Genomic DNA, 25,823 nt, shown 5'->3' on the forward strand with positions numbered 1-25,823 from the left:
GAAATATTAGTATTATTATTGTGGTATAACAATCCAATGTGGTTTTTATAAGTTGCATCTCACATCGACGTTGGAGAACTATAAAATTATGTAGAGTAGTCAGTTAATTCAGTGAATTGAGACTGCAGTCGTTCAATTCACTTGAACAAATTCATTTTTAATTTAATTCGTATACTGGTTTCCTAAAAATTCAAGAAATTTCGCTTAAATTAACACCTAGTCAAATTTATAGGCGTCACTTATATCTCAATTTCAAAAGGCACGCCGCACGCTTTCTCAATATATGCAATTTTAAATAAAATATAGTAGCTGTTTATTAGATAAAGATAATAATAACATACAATACAAGATACTAATCATAACATAGTTTTTCTAAAATTAAATTAGTCACAGTGACATGACAAACATGAAATAATTTATCATGAGATACAATTTAGACCTAGCATTATGGAGACAGACCAAGTACATTGTCACGAGACAAACTTAAGAAAGAAAGACAACCGAATAAGATATAAGATTAGACAAAACCTTTAATCACAAGTAAACATGACAATCGAACGACTCCACGGTATATTATAGTACTAGATAATTCAAATCTACTATTTATTCAAATTGGAGCTTTTAAGATTTGCGATTTCACGAGTAAAAAATAGGGAGGAAATAGGAAGGAAATTCAGAATGCCATCTTGATAAATATATATAGAATTGTGATAGTGAATTTTGTCACATTCTCATCCTATAATGCCATGTTTTAAATATCACATGTGCTTGAACTAGACTCTTGATTATTTTCCTTCACTTCCATCTCTTCAATCTTCATTCTCTCATATTACTTGGAAATTTAAGATAAGCTCTACTAGTTAGATATGGCTACAGAAATCTCAAGTTATGACAGGAAAAACTACAATAATTCTAATGTAAGTTCCTTCTATGTGAATGTGTGTTGTGTTTTTGCAATAAAATGACACATTTGGTCACTATACAAAAAACATGAGTCTTTATATTTCAAGAACATTTCATGGTTCCTATGCTCTCTGTTAACTTTTTTGGCCTTGTAAAGAATGTAGTTGCTAGCTGCATTTCGGATTTTTGAACTCTCGTTGGTTGTTTCGGAGGCCTTGATTGTTGTTTATAACACAGGTTGACGAGCGGTCAGCAGAGGAGAGAGCCATAGATGATTGGCTTCCCATCACTGCTTCAAGAAAAGCAAGATGGTGGTTCTCAACTCTTCACAATATCACTGCTATTGTCGGAGCCGGAGTCCTCAGCCTCCCTTATGCCATGTCCGAACTCGGATGGTAAACTCTCAACTATCTTGTTTGAGCCAAAACTAATAGAGCAAAAGAGGGAGTGAGATATCTTGTTTGAAAAAAGGGAGTGAGTGAATGTTGTGATATTTGTGTTGAATGAATAGGGGAGCTGGAGTGGCAGCTTTGGTGATATCTTGGATGATCACTCTCTACACCTTGTTGCAAATGGCACACATGCATGAGATGGTCCCGGGGAGGCGCTTCGACAGGTACCACGAGCTAGGCCAGCACGCCTTTGGCGACAGGCTTGGGCTGTGGATCGTCTTGCCTCAGCAGCTCGCGTGCCTGGTTGCTGTCGACATAGTTTACATGATCACGGGAGGCCATTCCCTCAAGAAATTCCACGACTTGGTCTGCAGAGACTGCAGAAACATCAAACTCACTTACTTCATCATGATCATCTCGTCTGCCCACTTCGTCCTGTCCCAGCTCCCGAGCTTCAACTCCATCTCGGGCGTGTCTCTGGCCGCAGCCGTTATGTCTATAAGGTCTGTCTGTTTTTAGTTTTGTTGGTTACCAAACTACGCGTTCACATGTTTGATCTCTGCAGTTACTCCACAATCGCGTGGGGTGCTTCTGTAGGAAAAGGCGTGCAGCCTAACGCGCACTATGGGCGTAGATCAAAGACAACGGCTGGTGGTGTGTTCGACTTCTTCAGTGCGTTGGGGACTGTGGCTTTCGCGTACAGCGGCCACAACTTCGTGATGGAGATCCAAGCGTCTCTCCCTTCAACACCACAGAGGCCGTCTAAGAAAGCTATGTGGAAGGGAGCCATTGTTGCTTATGTAATCGTGGCCTTGTGCTACTTCCCCGTTGCCCTCGTCGGGTACTGGACTTTCGGGACTACAGTAGAGGACAACGTCTTGATCACCCTGCAGAGACCCGAGTGGCTAGTTGCAACGGCTAACATGTTTGTCGCGGTTCACCTCATTGGAGGCTATCAGGTGCGTGCTCGCTCTCAAAGGCTTCGTTCGCGAACATTCTAGCAAGAAACCTCTCATTTCTTGTGCCTGGCTTTGGTTTGTGCAGTTATATGCCATACCAGTTTATGACATGACTGAGACTGTGCTTGTGAAGAAGCTCAAGTTCAAGCCAACTTGGTATCTGAGGTTTATTACTAGGAATACTTATGTTGGTAAGCAAACTGTGATTATGTTAAAATACTTATGTCCTAATTAATACTTATGTCACATTGTTGTTGTCTTGTTGATGTTCAGCTCTTACGATGTTTATTGCCATCACGTTCCCGTTCTTTGGCGCGCTTGTCGGGTTCTTTGGAGGCTTTACGTTCGCGCCAAACACGTACTTTGTAAGCAATATGATTGAATATATGATTTGAGTGTTATATTTTTATGTAATAGTGTTGATTTTGTGCAGCTTCCCTGCATCATTTGGCTTGCCATCTACAAACCAAAGAGGTTCAGCTTATCTTGGTTGGTGAATTGGGTAAGTTTATCCAACTTGAGGAATGTTGGTTTTGACTTTTGAGAGAGAGAGAGTTGATTTTGAAATTTGATATTCAGGTGTGCATATTATTGGGGGTTCTTTTGATGGCTGTGGCACCCATTGGAGGGCTAAGACAGATCATTCTCCAAGCCAAAACATACGAATTCTATAATTAGAACATTTGTTTATTTACTATAGTTGTAATAAAGCAAGTTGAGATTCAAGTGTAATGGGCCTCATTTTGTCTTGTCACTTTGATTGTTGATTAGATTGACATAATTATAAGTCAATCTTGTCATTTGTATTTGTTTATGTTGATTAGTTACTTGGATTACTTGTTTTGCTTTGCGTTATGACAAAGTTAGCCTTGAAGTCCTAACTGAGAGAGAATGCTACGTGTAGCGCATTTAGCTCCTTGTTTAATCAAGACGAAGCATTGCATAGGCCTCTTAATGAAAGATTGTAGGAGCACTTTGGGTCCTATATGTGGAGCACTTATGTTTGTTTCTTGTTTTGTTGGGAGTGAGGGAAGGGCTCGAGTGAAGAAATACAGAAGTGGTGCAAGACTAAGTGATTTTCGGACACATAATCCTTCCTAATTCTTTTATATGAAGAACAACAAGATTAGTCTGGTTTTGTAAAGCCTGTTTAGTCACTAGTCACAGGGACAGAGTTATTTCATTGGAATTCAGAGTGTGATTATGTAGTGGGTAACTGCTTTTTGTTGTCAGTTCTCTACATGAGTTAGAGTGAAGTTGGTAAAGCATTGAAAGCTGCCCTTGTTGGTTCATTTCATGTTTGAAGTTATATTCGATGCGGTTGAAAATGATTTATTTGACACCATGGCTATTGGTTTTCAATGCTGTATACGCCTCTATCGGTATCATCTGGGAACAAACAAACTCAAACATGACTCTTGCCTCTTTTGTTTCCTTGTATAGGCTGCTTATGGTGAATTGTGTTTATAATTTAAGAATTTGGTGTTGAAATATTGTTGTGATGAATAATGCAGGTTAGGCCATGAAACAGATTGGTGAATTTCTGAGAGATTCTGTTGGAGGACCCAATTTCATGTAATGTATAGATTGAGAGAAGCTCTGTTACATTTTGTGCCTGTATAGTACAATTACATCATATTTTGTTGATGATTTTATGATGTTGCTGCTCATCCTGTCCAACAAATCAATCTAGATATTGGGTTATAAAAGGCATCACATCATAACTATAATTATGTTTGACATGTTTTTACAATAATATATATGCGTGGCACTTGGCAAAGTTCACCGAGCGATGGACAAGATAATATTGAGATATATTCTTGGGATAAGACAAGGTGAGCTTAGTATATTAAAATAGTATTGGATGTTTTGGTATTTTTGGTTGGTTAGAATATGACATAGATAAATTAGTATTGGATGTTTTGGTATTTTTGGTTGGTTAGGTTATGACATAGATAAATTTACAGGGGATTAGAGTAGTAAAATTTTAATTAAATGATTAAAGGTTAATTAGTTAAATATACATCGATTTGTTAATCAATCAATCGAAATATTAGTAAAAACTTGTGTAATTAATCAAATTCTGACTTAATCGAATTTCAAGATTTATTAGTTAATTAATTAAATTTGGTTGTCACGTGATTCCAATCCTTGAAGTTTGCATTTCTAAGATTGATATTTACTTTGGCTATGGAATAAAATGTAGTTTAATATTGATCACTGAAAGAGCAATTTTTCGGCGTTGTCAAGGGTGTATCCAATTGATCAGGATGAAAATCTCAATCTAGCTGAGTCGTTGGCATGGCAACTTAAACTTGGTATCAATAAAATTCATCAACCCACTTCTACTGGCTAGTATAGTGGAGGTAAGGGTCGAATTCCACAGAGATGGACACGTTATGATAATCGTGGTGATAATCTGGACGGTTTTGGTTAGCTACCACGCTTTGGATTAAGACTCTACCTAGACATAAATTAAATGTGGTACTCTACTAACTGTTGGGTGTGAAACTGATCGACATTTGGCTATGTACGTGAGAATGAGGGACAAGGTGATTTGGAGACATGTGGAAAGTAAAACGGTTACTATAAAAGTCAATATGGAATAACAGAGAATATGTGGTGGTTGGGTGGCTATTCTACAAGTCTGTAGGGTACTAACTCAAAAGCAAATGACAAAAGCAAAAAGTAACTAAAAAGTAAAAGTGATCCCAAACTTGGACGTGGATGTTGTCTTTTCCATCAAGCATACACCAAAATGAAATAAACTCATATTCCATGGATAACATTTCAGATTAACAACTTTACAAACCAAATCTACCGATTAAAACACTTAAAACTCGAAGATCAACAAACGAAATTAAAAATTACGCATACTGGACTACATGCAAGGTGACAGAATCTACGTAAACACAGATTTCACACTTAATCACTTCGAAAAACCAAGTCGGAACAAACAAAACTTAACTACAACTCAGATCAAGCAAAACAGAATGAAACCATGCTTCGACACTCAGAAATTATCGCAATAACCAGATCTAAGCTACCTAGGTGGAATGAAACAGATTCAAACCAAAAGAGATGCATAAAATAAACTTCATTACCAAAAGCGTTTGAATCTCAACAAAATACTTCAAAAGGTAAAAGAGAGCTAAGTTATGCAACAGATCCAACGAATGAAAACAAGTAAAGATTTAAACTAAGAAAGCGATTAAAGATTGTTTTGCGACTCCGGACAATGAAACTGCTACTACTACGAGATAAACTGGCTGGAACGATGGATGGTGATTCTATGGTGGACGTTTGGAACTTCAGGTGACCATGGCTGTGGTGAGGAATGAGAAGACTTGGACAATACTGGAGGAACTGATCTTTTCCGAGAGAGAATTCTAACTAAGTGTAGTGACCGAACTCCTTCTCTCTCTCCAAGTGGCTCCTTTTATAGTGAGGCTTGCCCTTAATTTAGGATAGACTTCCTTCGCGAAATGACTCCTTTGCCCTTGTTTGTGGTTGATCATCCAAGCAATCCTTCTTCTCCATCTCGAGCCTTCTTTCTGGCATGCATTCTGGTCAGTATTGCACCCTTCTAACGCTCTTTTCACCTGAGTTGTCCGAACCTTATCCTACTGACTTGGATCCTTTTCCTGCAAACTTAAACAACTTCTTTGTGGATAATACACGTAAATCATGATATACTAACCAGTAACCAAAGCCTAGAATACGACTTATCAATCACAATGCAGTATGGGGGTGTTCGGTTGGCAAGACTAAATCTCATGATTAAATATGTATCATGTTTGGTTTATATGATTGACCCCCTCAACTTAATCCTAGATGGATAGTCTCATGATAATTAGTCATAGCCTCCCCCTCCAACTAAAATAATCCTACAACTTAATCTTAAATGGATAGTCTAATGATAATTAGTCATAGCAACCGAACACTATATATTTATATACTACTCTATTTTATATGCATTTCACCCATATAAGTAGAAATTAGTAAGTTATCAAAAAAATTGCAAATGTTATTGCTTCTCACTCAATATAAGTACACAATAATTAGTCTATAACTGGCCCAGCCCATTTGTTCATCACATCTTCAAAAGCCCAAAATGGCCACTCCTTAATCTCAAAATTTCCGGCGAAACTCACTAATCCACCGCCGCCGCAGCCCCTTTTCTTCCCTGTTCTCGACCGACCACCGGCAACTCCTCATCATTTCCGCTGTGGACTTGTGCTGGCCGTCCTCTCCTCACTCTCAGCTCAACAACATCTAAAGCCCTAACTCTATTTGTTCATCAGGTCAGATTCTACTTCACCGCCGACGTTGCTTCTTCTTCTTAGTTTTTCCATCTCAGTCAACTATTTGTTGGATTCTGTAATGAGATATGCAAGCTTTCTCATTTTTCCTGAATCGGAATTTATCGATCTAAATACTGGAATAATATAATTTGTGAGATATTGAAATTTGATGTCAAAATGTTTGATTATTTCAATTGCCTAGTGGATGTTTGTATTTTGGTGAAAGTATTGTGAGTGCAATGAATTTTACTGGGAATTACTACTTGTTTATGGAAGAAATAAAGTGATGAGCTGAAAATGCCAAGCATTACTTATTCATTTTTATTAGAAGAAGTACTAACATTCCCTCTCTCATACTAGCCTTCCGGAGAGGATCACCTACGCCAAACTCTAATCCATCTCCTAATACATACACACCGCTAACCTCCCTTGCATTGAGCTAATCATGATTTTAACTAATTACTTTGTAAAATCTTTTCTACCTTGTTATTTTGCTTGTGACTTGTGGCATGATGAGCAAGAGTCACCTATCAATCATCAATACTCTTTGAGTTCAAATTGCTGTATTTTTTGTAGAGTAATTTGTGAGCTATTTGACCATTTTTGTTAGACTAATTACTGTAAGATGTAGAAGCGCTAGTTATTTACCTCTGCCATTCTACAGTTTGCCAGTTTGTGATTCTGAAAGAATACAAATCAGCATAGTTATAAATTTCAAACATTCTAATGATATACTTGGATGAGAAAACTCTTTTCCAATCACAGCTTCTGTTTATATAAAATCTTGTATTGAATGTTGTTGATCCTTATCGTAATTTGTTGGTACTGCAGCCATATAGATACGGCAATGGCACTAATGAGGTCATTGAAAAGCATCACTGTCTCGAATGAGCTACTGAAAGTGGTGGGCTGCAGAACATTTGCTGCTGGAGGTGCTAAAGCGAAGAAAGGGAAGGGTGGTGCTGCTGGAGATGCTCCCAAAGCATCATTGATAAGCAAAGAAGTGAAATCAACTACTGTTTATGGTGCGAATGTACTAAAAGACGGGCAAGACCCTAAAATCTTGCCTGATTCTGAATACCCGGATTGGTTGTGGCACCTGCTGGACAAACGCCCTGCCCTTAGCGAGCTAAGGAGGAAGGACACAGAAACTCTTCCATTCGATGATCTGAAGCGTTTTGTCAAGCTGGATAACCGAGCCAGAATCAAGGAGAATAACATGTTGAAGGCCAAAAATTAGGACACACCTAGTTTGTTTTGGACATGGGTTTTTTTGACATCTGTGGATGAGTTTATCAAGTTCTGTTTACAGGTAGATTAGCTCTACTTTCCTCCACAAGAAATTATGTGGTTGATGATGATCAAATAACACTTCTAGAAATGGTTGATGATGCTTTCAAATGATGGTTTGTTTGTTAGTTAAGTAGCTCTAATATACTTGAAGATCAACTTACATATGAGAAAATTGCAACCAATTTCTGTTATTACAACTATTGTGTAGAAAAAACAGATGTTCTAATTATAGAATTGATATGTTCTGGCTTGGAAAATAATCTGCCTTAGCCCTCCAATGGGTGCAACAACCATCAAAAGAACCCCCACCAATATGCACACCTGAAATTCAAATTTCAAAATTCAAAATCATCTCTCTCAACCAAGATTCTTCAATTTAGATACACTTACCCAATTCACCAACCAAGATAAGCTGAATCTCCTTGGTTGGTAGATGGCAAGCCACATGATGCAGGGAAGCTGCACAAAATCAGTACTTGCATAAGCATTCTTCTCCTCCTATCTAATACTCAACCATATATACGATCATATTGCTTACGATGAACGAGTTTGGCGCGTATGCAAAGCCTCCAAAGAACCCGACAAGCGAGCCAAAGAACGGGAATGTAATGGCAATAAACATCGTTAAAGCTGAAAATCAACAAGACAACAACAATGTCACATAGTATGTATTAAGACCTGCAATACATTTCTACAAAAAAGGGAATGCCTTAGTTTTCTTACCAACATAAGTATTCCTAGTAACAAACCTCAGATACCAAGTTTGCTTGAACTTGAGCTTCTTTACAAGCACAATTTCAGTCATGTCATAAATGGGCATGGCATATAACTGCACAAAGCAAAACCAGACAGAAGAAATGAGAGGCTTCTTGCTTCCTCAACTTCTCGAATGTTCAGGAACGAGTCTTGGAGAGCGTGTGCGCACCTGATAGCCTCCAATGAGGTGTACTGCGACAAACATGTTAGCCATTGCAACTAACCATTTAGGCCTTTGCAGTGTGATCAAGATGTTTTCGTCCACTGTAACCCCGTAAGTCCAGTACCCGATGAGAGCAACGGGGAAGTAGCACAAGGCCACGATCACATACGCTACAATGGCTCCCTTCCACATAGGTTTCTCTGACGGCCTATCTGGTGTTGATGGCAGAGAAGCTTGGATCTCCATCACGACGTTGTGGCAACTGTTGGCGAAAGCAACCGTCCCCAACGCACTGAAGAAGTCGAACACAGCACCAGCCGTTGTCTTCGATCTAAGGCCATAGTGCACGTTTGGCTGCACGCCTTTGCCTAGAGAAGCTCCCCAAGCGACTGTGGAGTAACTGCAGAGCTCGAATCTGTTAAGGTCTCTTCTCAAAGAGTCAATAATAAACGAAAACCAAGAAACCGACACACCTTATAGACATAACCGCTGCTGCCAGAGACACACCGGAGATTGAGTTGAAGCTCGAGAGCTGGGAGAGGACGAAGTGAGCAGATGAGACGATCATGATGAAATAAGTGAGTTTGATATGCTTGCAATCTTTGCAGACCAAGTCATGGAATTTCTTCAGCGACTGGCCTCCCGTGATCATGTAAACTATGTTGACCCCGACCAGGCACACGAGCTGCTGAGGCAAGACGATCCACAGGCCAAGCTTGTCGCCAAAGGCACGCTGGCCTAGCTCGTGGTACCTGTCAAAGCGTTCCCCGGGAACCATCTCGTGCATGTGTACCATTATCAGCAAGGTGTAGAGAGTGATCATCCAAGATATCACCAAGGCTGCAGCTCCAGCTCCCCTGTAAATCCAACACAAATATCAAAGCACTCACTCACTGCACCTTTTCCTCTAACAAGATAGTTGAAAGTTTACCATCCGAGTTCGGACATGGCATAGGGGAGGCTGAGGACTCCGGCTCCAACTACAGCAGTGATAATGTGAAGAGTTGAGAACCACCATCTTGCTTTTCTTGAAGCAGTGATGGGAAGCCAGTCATCGATGGCTCTCTCCTCTGCAGATCGCTCGTCCACCTATGTCATATCAACCAACGAGTGTTCAAGAATCCGAAATGCAACTATTAACCATGAGGCTGTTCAAATTTGACAAAGAGCATTGACACCATGAAAAAAAATCTTGAAACACAAAGACTCATGTTTTGTGTAGGGATCAAATTTGTCATTTAAATGGCAAAACAACACACATACACACAAAGGAGGAGACTTTTTTCTGAGATAAACACAGAGAAGTAACTTACATTATCATTATTGTACTTTTTCCAGTCATAACCTGGAAATTCAATTTCCATTTCTAATTCTTCAATTTCTTAATACTACGAGTGAAAGAAAAATTCAAGAATCTACTTAAACAACATATGATATTCAAAACATGGATCAAAATGAGCTTAATATGACAAAATTCACTACCCACAGTTTAGTTTAAATGTGATTCTGTACATACATTTATCAAAGTAAGTTTTTAAATCCCCCCCCCCCCCCCCCCCCCTATATTTTACTCATGTGGGTTGGTTACGGAAATTCATATTAAATAGTCTAAACAGTTTATACTAATAACAGTGATGTATCTTAGTCTTTGACTGATTTATTAAACTTGCAAGTATTGCATCAGAGAGCTACACTTTACCTAACCATTTGTCACACACATACATCATAATCATAACAAAGGGTTTTTGTAAAAACTGAAAACATCCATGAAATTTCCCTGATTACGACTGAATAGATTTTGAGTAGGCATTTAGGAATGGAGATAATAATCGCTTCATATTTTTGTGTGTTTTGACATTTTGACTTATGAAACACATAGGTTGGTGATTATATATTAATAATTATATTATGAGAAAATTGTTATTTAAATCATAACTTTTGGTTGATTTCTGGTCAATCTCATAATTTATAAAAATAGCTAGTTACTTTCTCCGTTCCCCAAATATTGACACACTTTGACCTGACACGAGTTTTAAGAAATGTAATGAAAAGTGAGTTGAAAAAGTTGGTGGGATATGAGTTCTACTTTTAAAGTATTAGTTTTATAATAAAATTTGAGTAGAAATAAGTTAGTGGAATATGAAGTCCACTACCAAAAATGGTAAAAAGTTAAGTGTGTCAAACTTTTAGGACCGACCCGAAATGATAAAGTGTGTCAAACTTTTAGGGACGGAGGTAATAGATCACAGTACATTTTTCAATTTTCCTATGCAATTAAAATTTTGATGAAATTTGTTGTGACTTTTGTACTTTTCATTATTATGCATTTACCAGTTACATAATAAACATCTAAAATCGACCAATATAGAACAATGCTAAATCTCATAACAAAAATTATGACTTAAATGACATATTTAATCAGAATTTTAAATACACGAGACAATTGAGAAATAGACAAAAATTATGATTTAATTAATTACTTTATAAGTTATGGAATCGACCGGAAATTGCAGAAAGAATACTCTCATAGTCTGATTTTTGCTAAATACTTTATCACTTCTACTTACATATATAATTTCATGGTACTTTAAGACGCATATGTATTCAAATCCTTTTTCTATCTTTTGTCTTTTTTTCCTTCTTAATCCTAGCCCCACGATTTTGTCATCTGACGGTTAGATTAATGCCACGTGTCATTTAATAATGCACATTTTCATTCTAATAATGCACAGCGGCTAATAATGCAACATTATAGACTAATAATTCACATTTTCATTCTAATAATGCACAACGACTAATAATGCAACATTATAGACTAATAATGCATTGATCACAACCATCCAATTCAAGGATCCAAGAGCTGAGATTAAAAAGGAAATAGGACACTTAGGGTGCAAAGGAGCCTAACGCACCCCTAAATTTCTTAGTATAAGAAATATAATTAGTTTAACATATATTTGAATTAAAATTAAAAGTATAAAATTTGAATGGATTGGGCTGGGCCGAATTAAAACCCGGCCCATAACCCTTAAATCTCATAGAAAAGCTTAGGGTTTACGAATCATTTCTTGGGGAAAAATCTATCTCTGTATAAACCCTCTCTCTCTTCTCAAAACCCTTTCTCTCTGAATCATTCCATTTCCATTTCTCAATCACCTCTGCAAATCTCGATATGGCAAACGCGCAAAGAGCTGCGAATGCGCTGAATAACATAGCGCGCGCCGCATTCGCCGTCGGAATCGGCGGCGCTGCTGCCAATTCCTGTCTCTACACCGTCGACGGTGGCCAGCGCGCCGTGATATTCGATCGTTTCCAAGGAGTCAAGCCGGATACCGTCGGCGAAGGAACTCACTTTCTGGTCCCGTGGCTTCAGAAGCCGTTCATCTTCGACATCCGCACTCGCCCCCACACATTCTCCTCAATTTCTGGTAATTGATTATTTATTTTTCATTTCTGCTAGCTTGTTTCTTAGCTCGTTCTTTGCTGATCCTCTGAATCAATGACATTTTTTTACTAATTGTTATTCATAATAGGATTTCATTTAGCTAAGATAGTTTTAGATTGAATTAGAATGTATTTATATCTCTATATATTTTGATAGTTGCTAGAGTTCTATGTGAATGTGAAGGCTCACAATTTGATTACAATCACTTTTAGGTACGAAGAAAGTATTATTACCTGTTTTATTGTATAATTTCGTTGAATTCTGACTCGTAAGAATTCTTGATTTATTTTTCATTTCTGTCAGCTAGTTCTGTGTAGATCCTATATAACACTAGTTGATATAATGTGAGCACTTCTAGTTAATGGAGATCATAAGTTTGTCTATTAATAGGATTTCATTTAGCAGCTAAGAGATTATACATTGGTCCTAGAAGGTTTTAATATCACTATGTATTTCGACGGTTATTAGAGTTTTATGTGAATATGAAGGCTCGCAATTGGATTCCATTAACTTTTGTGGAGGAAGAAAGTATTATTTCCTGTTTTATTGTATTAACTTTATATTGAATTCTGGTTGGTAATTAATGATTATTTTTAATGTGTGTTAACTTTTTTCTTAGCTTGTTCTTTTCAGATCCTATAACACTAGTTAATATAATGGTACCACTTGTCCACTTCTAGTTGATGGAGATTATGATTTTCAATTAATGTAATACGATTTCATCTTTCAGCTAACAGAGCTTACCTTGTCCAAGAAGATTTTAATATCTCTAATCTCTATATATTTCAATGGTTATTATATTTCTCTGTGAATATGAGGGCTCACAATTGAATTTCATTCACTTTTATGAAGAACCAAACCAAAGTATTATTACCTGGATTGTTGTGTAATTTCATCGAATTTTGACTTGTGTAATTGAATGTATTTGGCTGAAACATTATTTCCTCGTTTACATTAGGCACAAAGGATTTGCAGATGGTCAATCTGACACTGCGTGTGCTGTCTCGCCCTGAGGTGAATCGTCTTTCCGACATTTTCCAAACCCTAGGGCTAGAGTATGACGAGAAAGTCCTGCCATCTATTGGTAATGAGGTTCTGAAGGCTGTGGTTGCTCAATTCAACGCTGATCAATTGCTCACTGAACGACCTCATGTGTCTGCTCTCGTGAGAGAGAGTTTGATCAGAAGGGCCAAGGATTTCAACATTGTTTTGGATGACGTTGCCATCACACACTTGTCGTATGGTGCGGAATTCTCAAAGGCTGTAGAGCAGAAGCAAGTGGCCCAACAAGAGGCGGAGAGGTCTAAGTTTGTGGTGATGAAGGCAGAGCAGGAGAGGAGGGCTGCTATCATAAGGGCTGAGGGTGAAAGTGAGTCTGCTAAGCTGATTTCTGATGCAACTGCAGCTGCAGGGATGGGTTTGATCGAGCTGAGGAAGATTGAGGCAGCAAAGGAAAATGCAGCGTCTATGGCCAGGAATGGGAATGTGGTTTATCTGCCTAGCAGTAACAACATGCTTCTCGGAGTTAACCCTGCACGTTAGTCATGAGGTAGCAATCATTATTCGTTTTATTGATTTGCCTGTGAGTGTATAAATGCTAGGCCCGAAACAGATCCTTTTCCGTATGCATTGAGTCCGTAATGCAACTTGATAGGCTTCTTCTTCTTAGGATCCATGATTGGAAGTTCTTAGATGAGTCGTCAACATATATCCTCAGAAAGATGATCATTTGATGCTTAAAGTTTCGACTCATGCTCTATTAGGTTGCTATAATAGTGTGATTATAATGTGTTTGATACTCTTGGTAGATATGTGATGGTATCAGCGTATTCATCATCCTTGGGGTGTTGAGACGTGCATATATCTTTCCGTATCTGTGGAAATTCATTACTGTCGAGAGATGCACATAACTTTCACTTCCTGTGGAAACTCATTATCGTTGAGATGTAGATATTGTTTGCCTTGGCTGTTCATTATGCATCACTGGCCTTCTATAACGTCTTTTCTGATTGACCATTCCCATTTCCTCTTTGTTGCAGAGTGTTGAAGATTGTCGGCTTGAGTTCCATTCTTTGGTTTCTTCAATGGATGTTTGAGTTTTCAATTTGCAGTTTCTAAAACCGCGACAAGTTGTAAGAATGTTTCGGGTACAGATGAGCGATAATAATTTCGAACCATATGCTCCCTTTCCTCTGTCTCTATCCTTAACTGACTACGATTCCTATCTTCTGTTTGCTATGCCTATGGATGTGGTTTCTGCTTCTTTCCGTGCTTTGGGATCGATTTCTATTCTTACTTTCCCTTTAATCGGATTCTATAATTTTTTCGATAATTTTTGACAAATATAACTCACCTACGTTAATACTTGCAATGCTAAAGTTTTTTAATCAAATAATGTTATTTTATTCATAAATTGATGACATCGGTAATTATTTCATAAAATAATTTGTCATGCAATAATTACCAACAAATACTACTACTATAATTTTTTCGATAGTCTGAAAAATGATGAAACTGTTTAATCCTATGGTACATTTTCATACACAAGTAGTAGTAGTACTCATATCGCCTTGCAATAATTGAGTAAACATACTCTACTGCTGCAAAGGATATCAATGGGACCAATTTCAGTGGATTACAGCTTAGGTAGTGATAACCTTGTGTTATACTCTCACTGCTGCAAAGAATATCTATCATTTCTGCAAGATATCTACCCTTTTTTTGCCTTCATCCCAGCAACAGCAAGAGATTTTGATACAATCCTTCATCCTGAACAAACCCACTGGACTTTTGATCACAACAAACCACAACTCGAATCACTACTCGAAAAAGCTGAATCTCTGATGCAGATTCTTGAAAAGTCTTCACACACCCAAATAGCAAGTTTTGAGAGCCAAATCAGAGATACAGTGTTTAAAGCAGAGGATATTATTGAATCACAGATGGTTCATCAAATGCACTCCAACACCGACAGCAAGAGCTTCACCTTTTCCACACCAGATCTGCAGCAAGTCACTCAAGAGCTTGATTCTGCAATGGTGAAGATGGCGGAGAAGACGATGACTTCATCATCGAGTGGTGCTTCTTCTGATTTGCAGCAAGCAACTCACCAACTTGAAACTGTGAAGCTCGTGGAAGTGGAGGAAAAGAATGCTTCTTCCTCGAGATCTAAGAGTTATTTGGTGGGAGTTGATGAAGATCTGTTGCAGTTGAAGGATCGTCTCACGAATATGGAGAGGAAGGTGGAGATCACCCCCATCGTTGGTATGGGTGGGATTGGCAAGTCTACCCTTGCCCGAAATCGTTATGACGATGCATATATTGTTTCACACTTTAAATATCGTGGTTGGGCTGCGATTTCACAAGTTCCCAATACGCGGGAATTTTTTTTGAGTCTTCTTCGTGGCTCGAATGAAAAGGTCAACGATGAACTAATTGGATGTGGAGATTATGAGTTGAGAGAAATATTGCGTAAGAGGTTGTTTGGTCGAAGATACGTAATTGTGTTGGATGATATATCGAGCACGGATGTCTGGGATGAGATAAGGATGTATTTCCCTGATAATAATAATGGGATTCTGATGTGGCTTTTTATGTTGTGAGATCGAAGAGTATGCATCACGTGCAGTTGTTGAACAAGTCTGTGAGTCGGGATCTACTTTGTTGAATTATGTTTGGAGAAGAGGATTGTCTCGGTGAATCGCAAGAGGTGGCGGCTAAGATTGGGAGTGATTGCAGTGGGCTTCCTCTTGCCATTCATGTGATTGGAGGGCTCTTGTCAAAGGTTGAAAGATCAAGAGATGTTTGGGAGAATCTTTCAAAGCATGTAAAAAAGCTTCAATTGTTGAATCGGATGGGCATTTCTCCAATATACTTTCCTTGAGTAATAATCACTTGCCGATTTATTTGAAATCGTGTTTCTTATACATGGGAGTTTTTCCAGAAGATTATGAGATTAAGGGATCTAGACTTATGAGTTTGTGGATAGCTGAGGGATTTGTGAAATCCAATGGAGACAAGTGTTTGGAGGAAGAGGCTAAGAATTACTTAAAAGCTCTGGTGGAGAGGAATCTACTCTTGGTTAGACGAAAAAAGTACAATGGGAAACCAGTGAGTTACTCTATCCATGATCTTTTGAGGGATCTATGTTTAAGGAAGGCTAACGAGGAAAAGTTTTTAAACCTCAAGGATTCCATGCGCCGTGTAAGTGTTCAGTCATCATATGGAATGAAAGATGTGCGTGCTTCTCCCCAATTGATGTCACTTGCTCGATCTCTTATATGCACTAGGATGGAGATTAAATTTCCTATCTTTTCCATATTAAGATTGGTTAGGGTGCGTTAGGGTGCTAGATGTAATGGAAATGGTATTCGAGGAGTTCCCTGAAGAAATATTACAACTTGTCAACCTATGTTACTTAGCCTTCTCCTGCACTTCGGGTTTTCCTATTGGAATATCAAAATTGTGGAATCTGCAAACCTTGATTTGTGGACAAACGATAGTGCTTGATTTGCCATCTGAAATATGGGAGATGTCTGAGTTAATTTACCATAAGAGGCTGCAGTCAATTTACAATGTTTGGATAACTCCTTCACTGATTAGGCTGTGTTTTTTTGAGATCTTCCCAAATGTCATAAAGTTAGGAATCTATTACATCAAGACACCCAACATTGAAGTTGATCTTAGCCATCTTCGCAAACTCGAAAATTTAAGATGTGATTCTGACTTGGATGAAGATGGTAGCCGTTTTCTGAGCAAACTCAGATTTCCACATAGTATTAGAAAGTTTACTATATTTGGATGTGTAGTATCTCGGTGTTTCTTGACAACTCTATGTGGACTACCGAATCTGGAAGTGCTCAAAATAGGGGATTGTATTTTTGAAAGAGACGGAAAGGCAGAGGAAGAAGAGTGGGAGGCCGTAGAAGGAGATGAATTCCACTCGCTGCAGTTTCTGTTCCTCGTGTCCTTAAATATAGTGCGCTGGAGAGCCGATGAGACCAACTTCCCTAAACTCCGTGAGCTGCATGTAATCAGATGCAATGAGTTAGAAGAAATCCCCAACCCTTAAAACCATTTACCTACGTGAATGTGGGGCTTCTGTAGGTGCCTCAGCACAACAAATTCAGAAGGTGCAGCAAGAGGAGTACGGCAACTACGACCTCAAAGTTTATTTAGAAGATTAGAAGCCAAAAGGTAAAAATGCTAAACTCCAAGCAATTAAAAGAATGCTCCATCTGTTCATACACACAATCTTGTCCTTAATATTCCTTTTGCACTTACATCATTGGTATAATTTCTTGATCCCGACTTCTGATTATTAAACTGTATGTCTTCTGTATATGGTATATCATTTTCTGCAACTCGGATAGTTTCAGCAATGCGCAAGAATCACTCACGGCTCGAGCTGAACATATGCACTGCAATAGAAGGTATGCATATATATGTATGTAAGATTTAGATATGGTATTGTAGTATTGTAGTGTAGTCTTTTCTCTTAATTTGATACCAAATTGTTCGTCTTTTTCAGCTTGCAATATGCTCATAAACATCTCGTGATTCTATTCTTATCGGATGTGGTGTCTGCTTGTTTCTATACTTTGGGATTGATTTGTATTACTACTTTTTCTCCCTTTTGCAAAAAAAATATGCAAATTTAGTACTATATTTTGTGTTTGTGAATTTTCGATGACAAAAAAGTTTGATTTTAGCTTCACCATGACACCAAATCACTCTTACTTATTACTACAACTTACACCCATCACTGATTGCCATGAGGTTATTTAGTAAAGATATGTTGACTTTATCGCCTAAGTAGCTTTGATAACAACAGGTGAAGTTGTAATCTGTAGATATCATTCACTTGCATGTGGCTTGTATCGTCGGCTTGGGTTCCATTCTTTGGTTTCTTCATGGAATATACTCCCTCCGTCCCATAAAGTTTGTCCCATTTTACCGTTTTCGTCCCTATAAAGTTTATCCTAATTGAAATGTTTTCAAAAATAGACATTAAATGCACTCTCAATCTCTTCAATCCATTTAATACAAAGTCAAACAATTTCTTATCCGTGCTGGATCAAACTGGGACAAACTTTGTGGGACGGAGGGAGTATCAGTTTTCTATTTGTAGTTCATGACAAGTTGTAAGAATGTTTAGGGTACAGATGAGCTATAATAATTTCAAACCGTGCCCCCTTTCCCCATCCTTGGTTGCTGATTCTTACCTTTCCTTCTAATGGTGTTTTGTCTATTACAAAATGACAAAATGACTCCACTACTTTGGTATATCATATAGAAATATTCAATTTTAAGCATAAAAGTAAATTATACACTTTATCGAAATTTAATCAAATTTCATAATCGAAATGACTCCACTACTATGGTGCAAGATTTGCATTAGGTGATCCAAACTGTCACCCACCCACAAATTATGGTCTCACTTTCCTATTTTTTCGTCCGTCAACCAAAACTAGTCTCATATTAAAAGTCGAAAGTTATTTCCACTTATTACTCATTGTTTATCTGCCTTTCTCCTATTTTATCCACGTTTTTCTTTCTCTTCCACTTCATCAATGAGACTATTTTTTGATGGACCGAGAGTAACTTTTTTGATAATTAGCCTTGAAACAAGACAAAACTGAAATTCAGGCAATGGACCATTCTCATACACAAGTAATATCACTCTTATCGCCATGCAATAATTGAGTTAAGGTATTGTAGACCATTTTGAGTGGATTACATGTTATGTAGTGATTTAGTGATAGATTGATTGTGTTCTACTCTCACTGCTCAACAGATAACTGTCTTTTTTTTTTTTTTTTTCTCATTTCTGCAAAGATATCTGTCTTTTCGCTACAAGAAATCTGAAAGAAAAAATGGCATACAATCTTCAATCCCTCATCACCATCCTACAACAAACCCTTCATCCAGAGCAAACCCGCTGGACTTTTGATCACTGCAAACCAAAGCTCGAATCCCTACTCCAAATAGCTGAATCTCTGATGCAGATTCTTGAAAAGTCTTCACACATCCAAATAGCAAGATTTGAGAGCCAAATCAGAGATACAGTGTATAAAGCAGAGGATATTATTGAGTCACAGATGGTTCATCAAATGCTTTCCCACCCAGAGAGTGAGAGCTTGACCTTTTCCACACCAGATCTGCACCAAGTCACTCAAGAGCTTGACTCTGTTCTGGTTTTGATGGCTGAGAAGAGGATGACTTCATCGAATTTGCAGCAAGCAACTCAACAACTTGAATCTATGAAGCTCATGGAAGTGGAGGAAAAGAGTGCTTCTTCCTCGAGATCTAAGAGTGATTTGGTGGGAGTTGATGAACATCTGTTGGAGTTGAAGAATCGTCTCATGAATATGGAGAAGAAGATGAAGATCATACCCCTCGTAGGTATGGGTGGTATAGGTAAGTCCACCCTTGCTCGAAAACTTTATGAAGATCCGTATACTGTTTCTGACTTAAATTATCTTGGGTGGGCTGAGATTTCACAAGTTCCCAATATGAAGGAAATTATGTTGAGTCTCCTACGTGACCCGGATGAAAAGGTAAGCAATGAACTGAAAGGACGTGAAGATTATGAATTGAGAGAAATATTGTATAAGAGATTGTTTGGGCGAAGATATATGATTGTGTTGGATGATATTTGGAGCACGGAAGTCTGGGATGAGATAAGGATGTATTTCCCGGACAATAGTAATGGGAGTCGGATTGTGATCACCACTAGAGAGTCTAATGTGGCTTTTTATGTTGCGGGCTCGAAGAGTCTGCATCATGTGCAGCCGCTGAACACGTCTGCCAGTCGGGATCTACTGTGTCGCATTGCGTTTGGAGAAGAGGATTGCCCTGGTGAATTGCAAGGGGTGGCGGCTAAGATTGGGAGTGATTGCAGTGGGCTTCCTCTTGCCATTCATGTGATTGGAGGGCTCTTGTCAAAGGTTGAAAGGTCAAGAGATGTTTGGGAGAATGTTTCAACGGATGTAAAAGCTTCAATTGTTGAATCGGACGAGCATTTCTCAAATATATTATACTTGAGTTATAACCACTTGCCAATTCACTTGAAACCATGTTTCTTGTATATGGGAGCTTTTCCTGAAGATTATGAGAGGATCTAGACTTAAGAGTTTGTGGATAGCCGAGGGATTTGTGAAATCCAAGGGAGATAAGAGTTTGGAGGAAGAGGCCGAGGATTACTTAAAAGCTCTGGTGGAGAGGAATCTACTTTTGGTTAGACGAAAAAAGTACAATGGGAAACCGGTGAGTTACTTTATTCATGATCTTTTGAGGGATCTATGCTTAAGGAAGGCTAACGAGGAAAGGTTTTTAAACCTCAAGGATTCCATGCATCGTGTAAGTGTTCACTCGTCTTCTGAGATAGAAGATGTGTGTGCTTCACCACAAACTATGTCCCTTGCTCGATCTTTTATATGCACTGGGAAGAAGATTGCGTCTCCTGTGTTTTCCATGTTAAGAATGGTTAGGGTGCTAGATGTAACGGGAATCGAATACAAAGAGTTCCCAGAAGAAATACTTCAACTTGTCAACCTACGCTACTTAGCTTTCTCCTGCACTTCAGTTTACCTATTGGAATATCAAGATTGTGGAATCTGCAAACCTTGATTTGTAGGCATGGAATGATGCTTAGTTTGCCTTCTGAGATATGGGAGATGTCTGAATTAAGACGTCTCAAGTTGGTAGCGTTATTTAAAATTGGGGAAGAATACAGGTTTAAATATGTTCATAAGAAACTGCATAAGATATTCTTTCTATGGATAACTCCTTTAATGATTAGGAATGGTTTCTTTGATTCCATCCCAAATATCATTAGCTTAGGAATCACTTTCAAGGATTCACCGTACAGTGAAGTTGATCTTAGCCATCTTCACAAACTCGAAATTTTAAGATGCTATACCAACAGTAAGAAAGATGCTTGTCGTTTTCTGCACAAACTCATATTTCCATGTAATATTAGAAAGATAGTTGTAATTGGATGTGCAGTAGCTCAGAGTTTCTTGACAACTCTTTGTGCACTACCGAATCTGGAAGTGCTCAAAATAAGGTCTTGTATGTTTGAAAGAGAGGGAGAGGCAGAGGAAGAAGAGTGGGAGATGGCAGAAGGAGATGAATTCCGCTCACTGCAGTTTCTGAGCATCATTTCCTTAAATATAGTGCGTTGGAGAGCCAACGAGACCAACTTCCCTAAACTCCAGGTGCTGCATGTGATCAGATGTAAGGTGTTAGAGGAAATCCCCTGTGATATTGGAGATATCCCAACCCTCCAAACAATTTTAGTACATGAATGTAGTTCTTCTGTCATGGCCTCAGCGCGAAAAATTAAGAAGGTTCAGCAAGAGGAGTACGGCAACTACGACCTCAAAGTGCTAATACGATATTAGAAGCCAAAAGGTACAAATGCTAAACTATAAGCAATTAAAAAAGTATGCTCCATTTTTTTCATATACAACACAATCTAATCCTTAATATTCGTTTTGAGCTTAAAATCTTTGGTATACATCCTTGATTACGCCTTGTGGTTATTAAACTGTGTGTCTTCTGTATGGTGTAACGAATCTGCAGCTTGAATAGTTTCAGCCACACACAAGAATCACTCTTGGTTTGACCTAAAACATATGCAGAGTAATAAAAGGCGATCCATGTTTATGCTTGTTAGATTTGGGTTTGGTATTGTCTAGGTATGTATTACTATGTAGTTTTTCCCCTTGATTTGATAGCGAACTTCTCATCTTTTTCAGCTGATGCTGCTCTTACATCGCTTGCAATATGCTGCTAAACCTCTCATGGTTGTCACTCTTGGTAGATATGTGATTGTACCAATGTTGCTATTCCTGTTGATATTTGTAACTATTGGGACATGTGAAGAAGGATGCAAATTTAGTAAGCAGTTGGTTTTTGTGATTTTGTATCCTTTGTTTTAAATTTGGCATCTTTGTATATTCCTTGCTCTGTTTTCTTCAAATATATACTAAGTGATTCAAATCTCCAATTTATTGATTGACAGTCGTGTTGACATCCTGTTGATATTGCTTGAGCATGGTCATTATGATTTTTTACTCGCTAATATTATTAACTATGGCGAATTCAGATTTTCCCTGAACTTAAAACGTGACACCATGTGTTTAGAGCATCCACAATGGCAATAGGCCAGTCATAGGCCACCCACTCTCTCCCCTTGCCACGTCAGCAACACTAAAAATCCACCTGCCACATCAGATTTAGGCCAGCCATAGGCCAGCCGCAATACAAATAATTCAAAAAATACAACATTTACAAAATTAAAATTACGGAATTAAATTTACGACACATATACGGGAAAAATTCGTTAATTTTATTTAAATAAAAAAAAGTGCATTAACTAAAAATCAAAAAAATTATATAATAAAAAAAAATCTGGGCTTCCACACACGAGCCACCGCCCCACTCTACTCCTCACTAATTTATTAAAAAAATACATTAAAAAATGTTAGTTTTTCAAAAATTAAAAAAAAAAAATTAAAAAATAGCGCTAGCCGATCGCTGGCCGATCGGCACGCCACAATGGCGGCCAGCGCATCGGCTAGCCCATGCCGATTTTTTCGCCGATTTTCGGCTGGACTATCGCAATGGTTCGGCTAGCCGACCGGCTAGCGACGCGAATCGGCTAGCCGCCATTGTGGATGCTCTTAAGATTTCTCACAATTGATAAACTCTTGTGATATCAAATCATATGAGGCCTGCCGGATAGTCTAGCTAGTTGTAGTGATTGTACGATAAAGACAATAATGTTGTTTCGAATAGCTGCAAACCACGACGTTTCACGCAAACAGTACGACTGGACCTCAACCCAAATGATCTTTTTTTTTTTTTTTTAATTTCTTAGATGAAATCTCTTTTTGGTTATAGACAAAATTTAGGTTCGGGTGTTAAGTACCCATGTTTGTTCGTCATATAGTCCTTGACTTTTTAGAAGGGATATAATGGCAAACTGATAGGAAATATATAAAAATTTAGTCAATTTTTGGTCTATTATAATTTTAAAAATCAGCTGGAATACAATTTTGATTTGTTCGTTGTCAAAACATATCAAATGGAGAGAAGATTGAAGATTGATTGCAGAGAATAATTGATTGACTAGGATTGATTCAATTACATATTATCCTAGAATAGATTGATTACAATTAATTGTGTTTCCATACTTAGCTCATATTCACACCTATATAATGAGGTGAGGAATTACATTGTAAAATATATCAGAGAAATACAAAACATCTTCTACTCCCAAAACTCTAAACTATGCCTTATTCTAAGAATTTCGCCTCTCTCGATTACCATCTTTAAGATGGTATCAGAGCAGGTTTATTCCGGCTTGAGACTCAGAAAAATATCATCACAGTCTCGAGTACCTTCCCCGACCTTTTGAAACCTGCAAAACACAACTAGCGACAATGTCAGATTCTGAATCTGATAACCCTCCAAAGAACAACCAACCGATAACCCTTTCAGCCAAACAATTCGCTGAATTCATGAGACTGAGTATGTCTCAGAAAAACCCAAACCAACAGCCTTCATCGGTTGAATCACTAGGCGAGGTGCGCCTGGCAGAAAAACTCAATGGGGATAACTATCCCTTGTGGGCGAAACTGATGAGAAGGGGAACCCGTGGGAAAGGTCTGGCATCTCACATAACCGGAGTTACAGATCCTCTCCCACCGACTGACCCAAACTACAATCGATGGCAGCAGCGGGACGATTGCTGTTTCAACTGGATCATAAACAACATCGACGCCAGCCTCGTCAATGAGGTCTCCCAATACGAAACGGCCTACGACTTGTGGGATAGTCTGGCCACAACGTACGGAAGCGGCGCCGACCAATTCCAGATCTCAGACCTGCACAGACAAGCATACAGCATCAAACAAGGAGATTTATCACTAGAGAGTCTATGGCAAAAGCTCCAAGATCTCTGGATTTCGATCGACACCAGGGACCCAAACCCGATGGACACTCCATCCAGCATCGAGAAATATAATCAGAACACGCAGAGGCACAGATTATACCAGTTTGTATGGGCATTAGATGACCACAGATATGGGAAAATCAAGAGAGAGATCCTGAATATGGATCCAATCCCGACAACAAGGAAAGCATACAGACTAGTTAGACGGGAATCCGTCAATGAGAAGCTTCTCAATCCAGAAACCAAACAATCTGGAATCGGAATGGGACTCGCCGTATTTGACAGAAATCGAGCACCAACATCGCAAAACCACCAACGTCCGAGGAATCCGAGCCACCGACGTGAAGAAGACAAGAGCAAATTAGTGTGTAGCCATTGTGGAGGGAAGAAACACACCAAGGAGACATGTTTTCACATCCACGGGTTCCCGGAGTGGTGGGAAGAGATGAAGAAAGCGAGGCAGGCCCGGAATGCAAACCGAAACGGCGGAGGCGGTGGAGGCGGAAGAGCCTCAGCAACTATCGCTCTCGACCGCGCCACCTACACCGAAAACTCGGTGGGCGACAGCGGCGGCAACAACAGCAGCGGGGAGATTCGAACAGAGGAGAAACCTAAAATTGCATCGGTCTCCGTTGCAAGGACATGGTCAGAAGGTATAGTATCTTCAATCGGAAATCTCGCCGGCAGTGATAGCGGGAAAGAAGCGGCGGAAGGAAACGCTAGGGTTCCCACAGGTGAAGGAAAAGAGGCGGAGGCGGCTAGGGTTTCTAAAGAACCCTTAAATACTCCAATTATTCAGAAACCACAAACTCACCCCCACCAAAACCTAAAAATTCGAAATCGACCCCAACCCATATTAGCCTCTCAGATTCTACCCCAAAATTCTCCTAAATATCAAACTAACCCCCAACCGATACAAAACACCCAAAAACCACCCCACACTACCATAATATTTCAGAATGCACCCCATTTTGCAAAAACCTTGCAAATTACACCCCGACCTTCCGATATTGCCCACTATCAGCCCTCCATACCCTGTCAGAACTCCTTTGACGCCTTAGCCTGTTCCTCTACATCCATATCGGGCCCAAAAGATCCTCACTGGATTTTTGACTGTGGGGCAACAGATACAATTTCGTTTGAAGCCTCAGATTTTGTATCTATCTCCAATTCCAAAAAGTCCTATGTCCAAACTGCCAGTGGGGACCTAGCACAAGTTATGGGGGCGGGCACAATACACATTTCGCCCACTCTATGCCTCTCAAATTGTCTTTATGTCCCATCTTTATCACATAAGCTTTTATCCATTAGTCATGTGACTAAAGAGTTTAACTGTAAATTACTAATGCAATCTCAATTTTGCATGTTACAGGATATCAGGACGGGGACGATAGTTGGGCGTGGCACTGAGCGATGCGGGCTGTACTATGTGGATGAGATAGCCCAACAGAGTGTTGCGATGATGCTGACTCCCGGACCGACTGACAGACAGGCTTGGCTTTGGCATCGTCGGTTAGGGCACCCATCTTTAGGATATTTTCGCTAACTTTTTCCTGAATTAGTTACTTCTATAAAATCTTTTCATTGTGATACTTGTGTTTTGGCCAAAAACCATAGACATTCTTTCAAGTTGAACAATACGA

At 38.9% G+C, this 25,823-nt stretch overlaps 4 protein-coding genes, 1 long non-coding RNA gene and 2 pseudogenes across 9 annotated transcripts; 5 read left to right on the plus strand and 2 right to left on the minus strand.

Moving 5' to 3' along the window:
* Positions 1-750: 750 nt before the first annotated feature.
* LOC125215744 (lysine histidine transporter 1-like) lies at positions 751-2,980 on the plus strand. 2 transcript variants are annotated; one of them, XR_007175300.2, is made up of 8 exons: positions 751-917; positions 1,141-1,298; positions 1,415-1,798; positions 1,861-2,254; positions 2,340-2,445; positions 2,528-2,619; positions 2,672-2,756; positions 2,834-2,980. XR_007175300.2 is itself a non-coding variant. In XM_048117276.1 (8 exons), exons 1-8 carry the CDS (start codon positions 867-869, stop codon positions 2,930-2,932), a joined length of 1,353 nt encoding a protein of 450 aa, XP_047973233.1. In that variant the 5' UTR covers positions 751-866; the 3' UTR covers positions 2,933-2,980. The 2 variants fall into 2 exon arrangements, 1 of the variants encoding a protein (XP_047973233.1); XM_048117276.1 differs by having other exon boundaries at positions 2,688-2,756.
* A 3,354-nt stretch (positions 2,981-6,334) lies between these two features.
* LOC125214984 (large ribosomal subunit protein mL54-like) lies at positions 6,335-7,962 on the plus strand. The gene is made up of 2 exons (XM_048116248.2): positions 6,335-6,558; positions 7,390-7,962. Exon 2 carries the CDS (start codon positions 7,406-7,408, stop codon positions 7,796-7,798), a length of 393 nt encoding a protein of 130 aa, XP_047972205.1. The 5' UTR covers positions 6,335-6,558; positions 7,390-7,405; the 3' UTR covers positions 7,799-7,962.
* A 31-nt stretch (positions 7,963-7,993) lies between these two features.
* Positions 7,994-10,278, minus strand: LOC125214979 (lysine histidine transporter 1-like). Of its 2 annotated transcripts, none has more exons than XM_048116245.2 (8): positions 10,084-10,278; positions 9,702-9,859; positions 9,244-9,627; positions 8,777-9,170; positions 8,601-8,680; positions 8,390-8,481; positions 8,242-8,310; positions 7,994-8,172 (listed from the first exon to the last, which is right to left on the minus strand). In XM_048116245.2, exons 1-8 carry the CDS (start codon positions 10,132-10,134, stop codon positions 8,078-8,080), a joined length of 1,323 nt encoding a protein of 440 aa, XP_047972202.1. In that variant the 5' UTR covers positions 10,135-10,278; the 3' UTR covers positions 7,994-8,077. The 2 variants fall into 2 exon arrangements, with proteins under 2 accessions (XP_047972202.1, XP_047972201.1); XM_048116244.2 differs by having other exon boundaries at positions 8,575-8,680.
* A 1,561-nt stretch (positions 10,279-11,839) lies between these two features.
* On the plus strand, positions 11,840-14,478 carry LOC125214983 (prohibitin-3, mitochondrial-like). Its single transcript, XM_048116247.2, has 3 exons — positions 11,840-12,198; positions 13,174-13,764; positions 14,255-14,478. The coding sequence occupies exons 1-2, from the start codon at positions 11,943-11,945 to the stop codon at positions 13,755-13,757; spliced, it is 840 nt and encodes a 279-aa protein (XP_047972204.1). The 5' UTR covers positions 11,840-11,942; the 3' UTR covers positions 13,758-13,764; positions 14,255-14,478.
* A 213-nt stretch (positions 14,479-14,691) lies between these two features.
* On the plus strand, positions 14,692-18,418 carry LOC148930751 (putative late blight resistance protein homolog R1B-16; annotated as a pseudogene). The gene is made up of 2 exons (XR_016137321.1): positions 14,692-17,411; positions 17,588-18,418. The product of XR_016137321.1 is annotated as a putative late blight resistance protein homolog R1B-16 (transcript).
* On the plus strand, positions 17,338-22,238 carry LOC125214980 (putative late blight resistance protein homolog R1B-16; annotated as a pseudogene). Its single transcript, XR_016137320.1, has 4 exons — positions 17,338-17,411; positions 17,588-17,647; positions 19,053-21,632; positions 21,980-22,238. The product of XR_016137320.1 is annotated as a putative late blight resistance protein homolog R1B-16 (transcript).
* A 1,095-nt stretch (positions 22,239-23,333) lies between these two features.
* On the minus strand, positions 23,334-24,923 carry LOC125200083 (uncharacterized). The gene is made up of 2 exons (XR_007172663.2): positions 24,281-24,923; positions 23,334-24,112 (listed from the first exon to the last, which is right to left on the minus strand). It is a non-coding gene; the product is annotated as an uncharacterized LOC125200083 (long non-coding RNA).
* Between the last annotated feature and the right edge of the window lie 900 nt (positions 24,924-25,823).

Source organism: Salvia hispanica, chromosome 3, assembly GCF_029641045.1.
Source record: "Salvia hispanica isolate PSC_SH4W2 chromosome 3, Shi_PSC_v1, whole genome shotgun sequence".
Lineage (NCBI taxonomy): Eukaryota > Viridiplantae > Streptophyta > Magnoliopsida > Lamiales > Lamiaceae > Salvia > Salvia hispanica.

Bases quoted from the DNA above. Each gene is read 5' to 3' on its own strand.
- LOC125215744 (XM_048117276.1), top strand. From the start codon at position 867: ATGGCTACAGAAATCTCAAGTTATGACAGGAAAAACTACAATAATTCT. The intron at 1,299-1,414 runs GTAAACTCTCAA...TTGAATGAATAG, and splicing joins GCCATGTCCGAACTCGGATG to GGGAGCTGGAGTGGCAGCTT. The intron at 2,757-2,833 runs GTAAGTTTATCC...TTTGATATTCAG, and splicing joins TATCTTGGTTGGTGAATTGG to GTGTGCATATTATTGGGGGT.
- LOC125214984 (XM_048116248.2), top strand. From the start codon at position 7,406: ATGGCACTAATGAGGTCATTGAAAAGCATCACTGTCTCGAATGAGCTA.
- LOC125214979 (XM_048116244.2), bottom strand. From the start codon at position 10,134: ATGGAAATTGAATTTCCAGGTTATGACTGGAAAAAGTACAATAATGAT. The intron at 9,628-9,701 runs GTAAACTTTCAA...TTGGATTTACAG, and splicing joins GCCATGTCCGAACTCGGATG to GGGAGCTGGAGCTGCAGCCT. The intron at 9,171-9,243 runs GTGTGTCGGTTT...CGAGCTCTGCAG, and splicing joins GCAGCGGTTATGTCTATAAG to TTACTCCACAGTCGCTTGGG.
- LOC125214983 (XM_048116247.2), top strand. From the start codon at position 11,943: ATGGCAAACGCGCAAAGAGCTGCGAATGCGCTGAATAACATAGCGCGC. The intron at 12,199-13,173 runs GTAATTGATTAT...CGTTTACATTAG, and splicing joins CACATTCTCCTCAATTTCTG to GCACAAAGGATTTGCAGATG.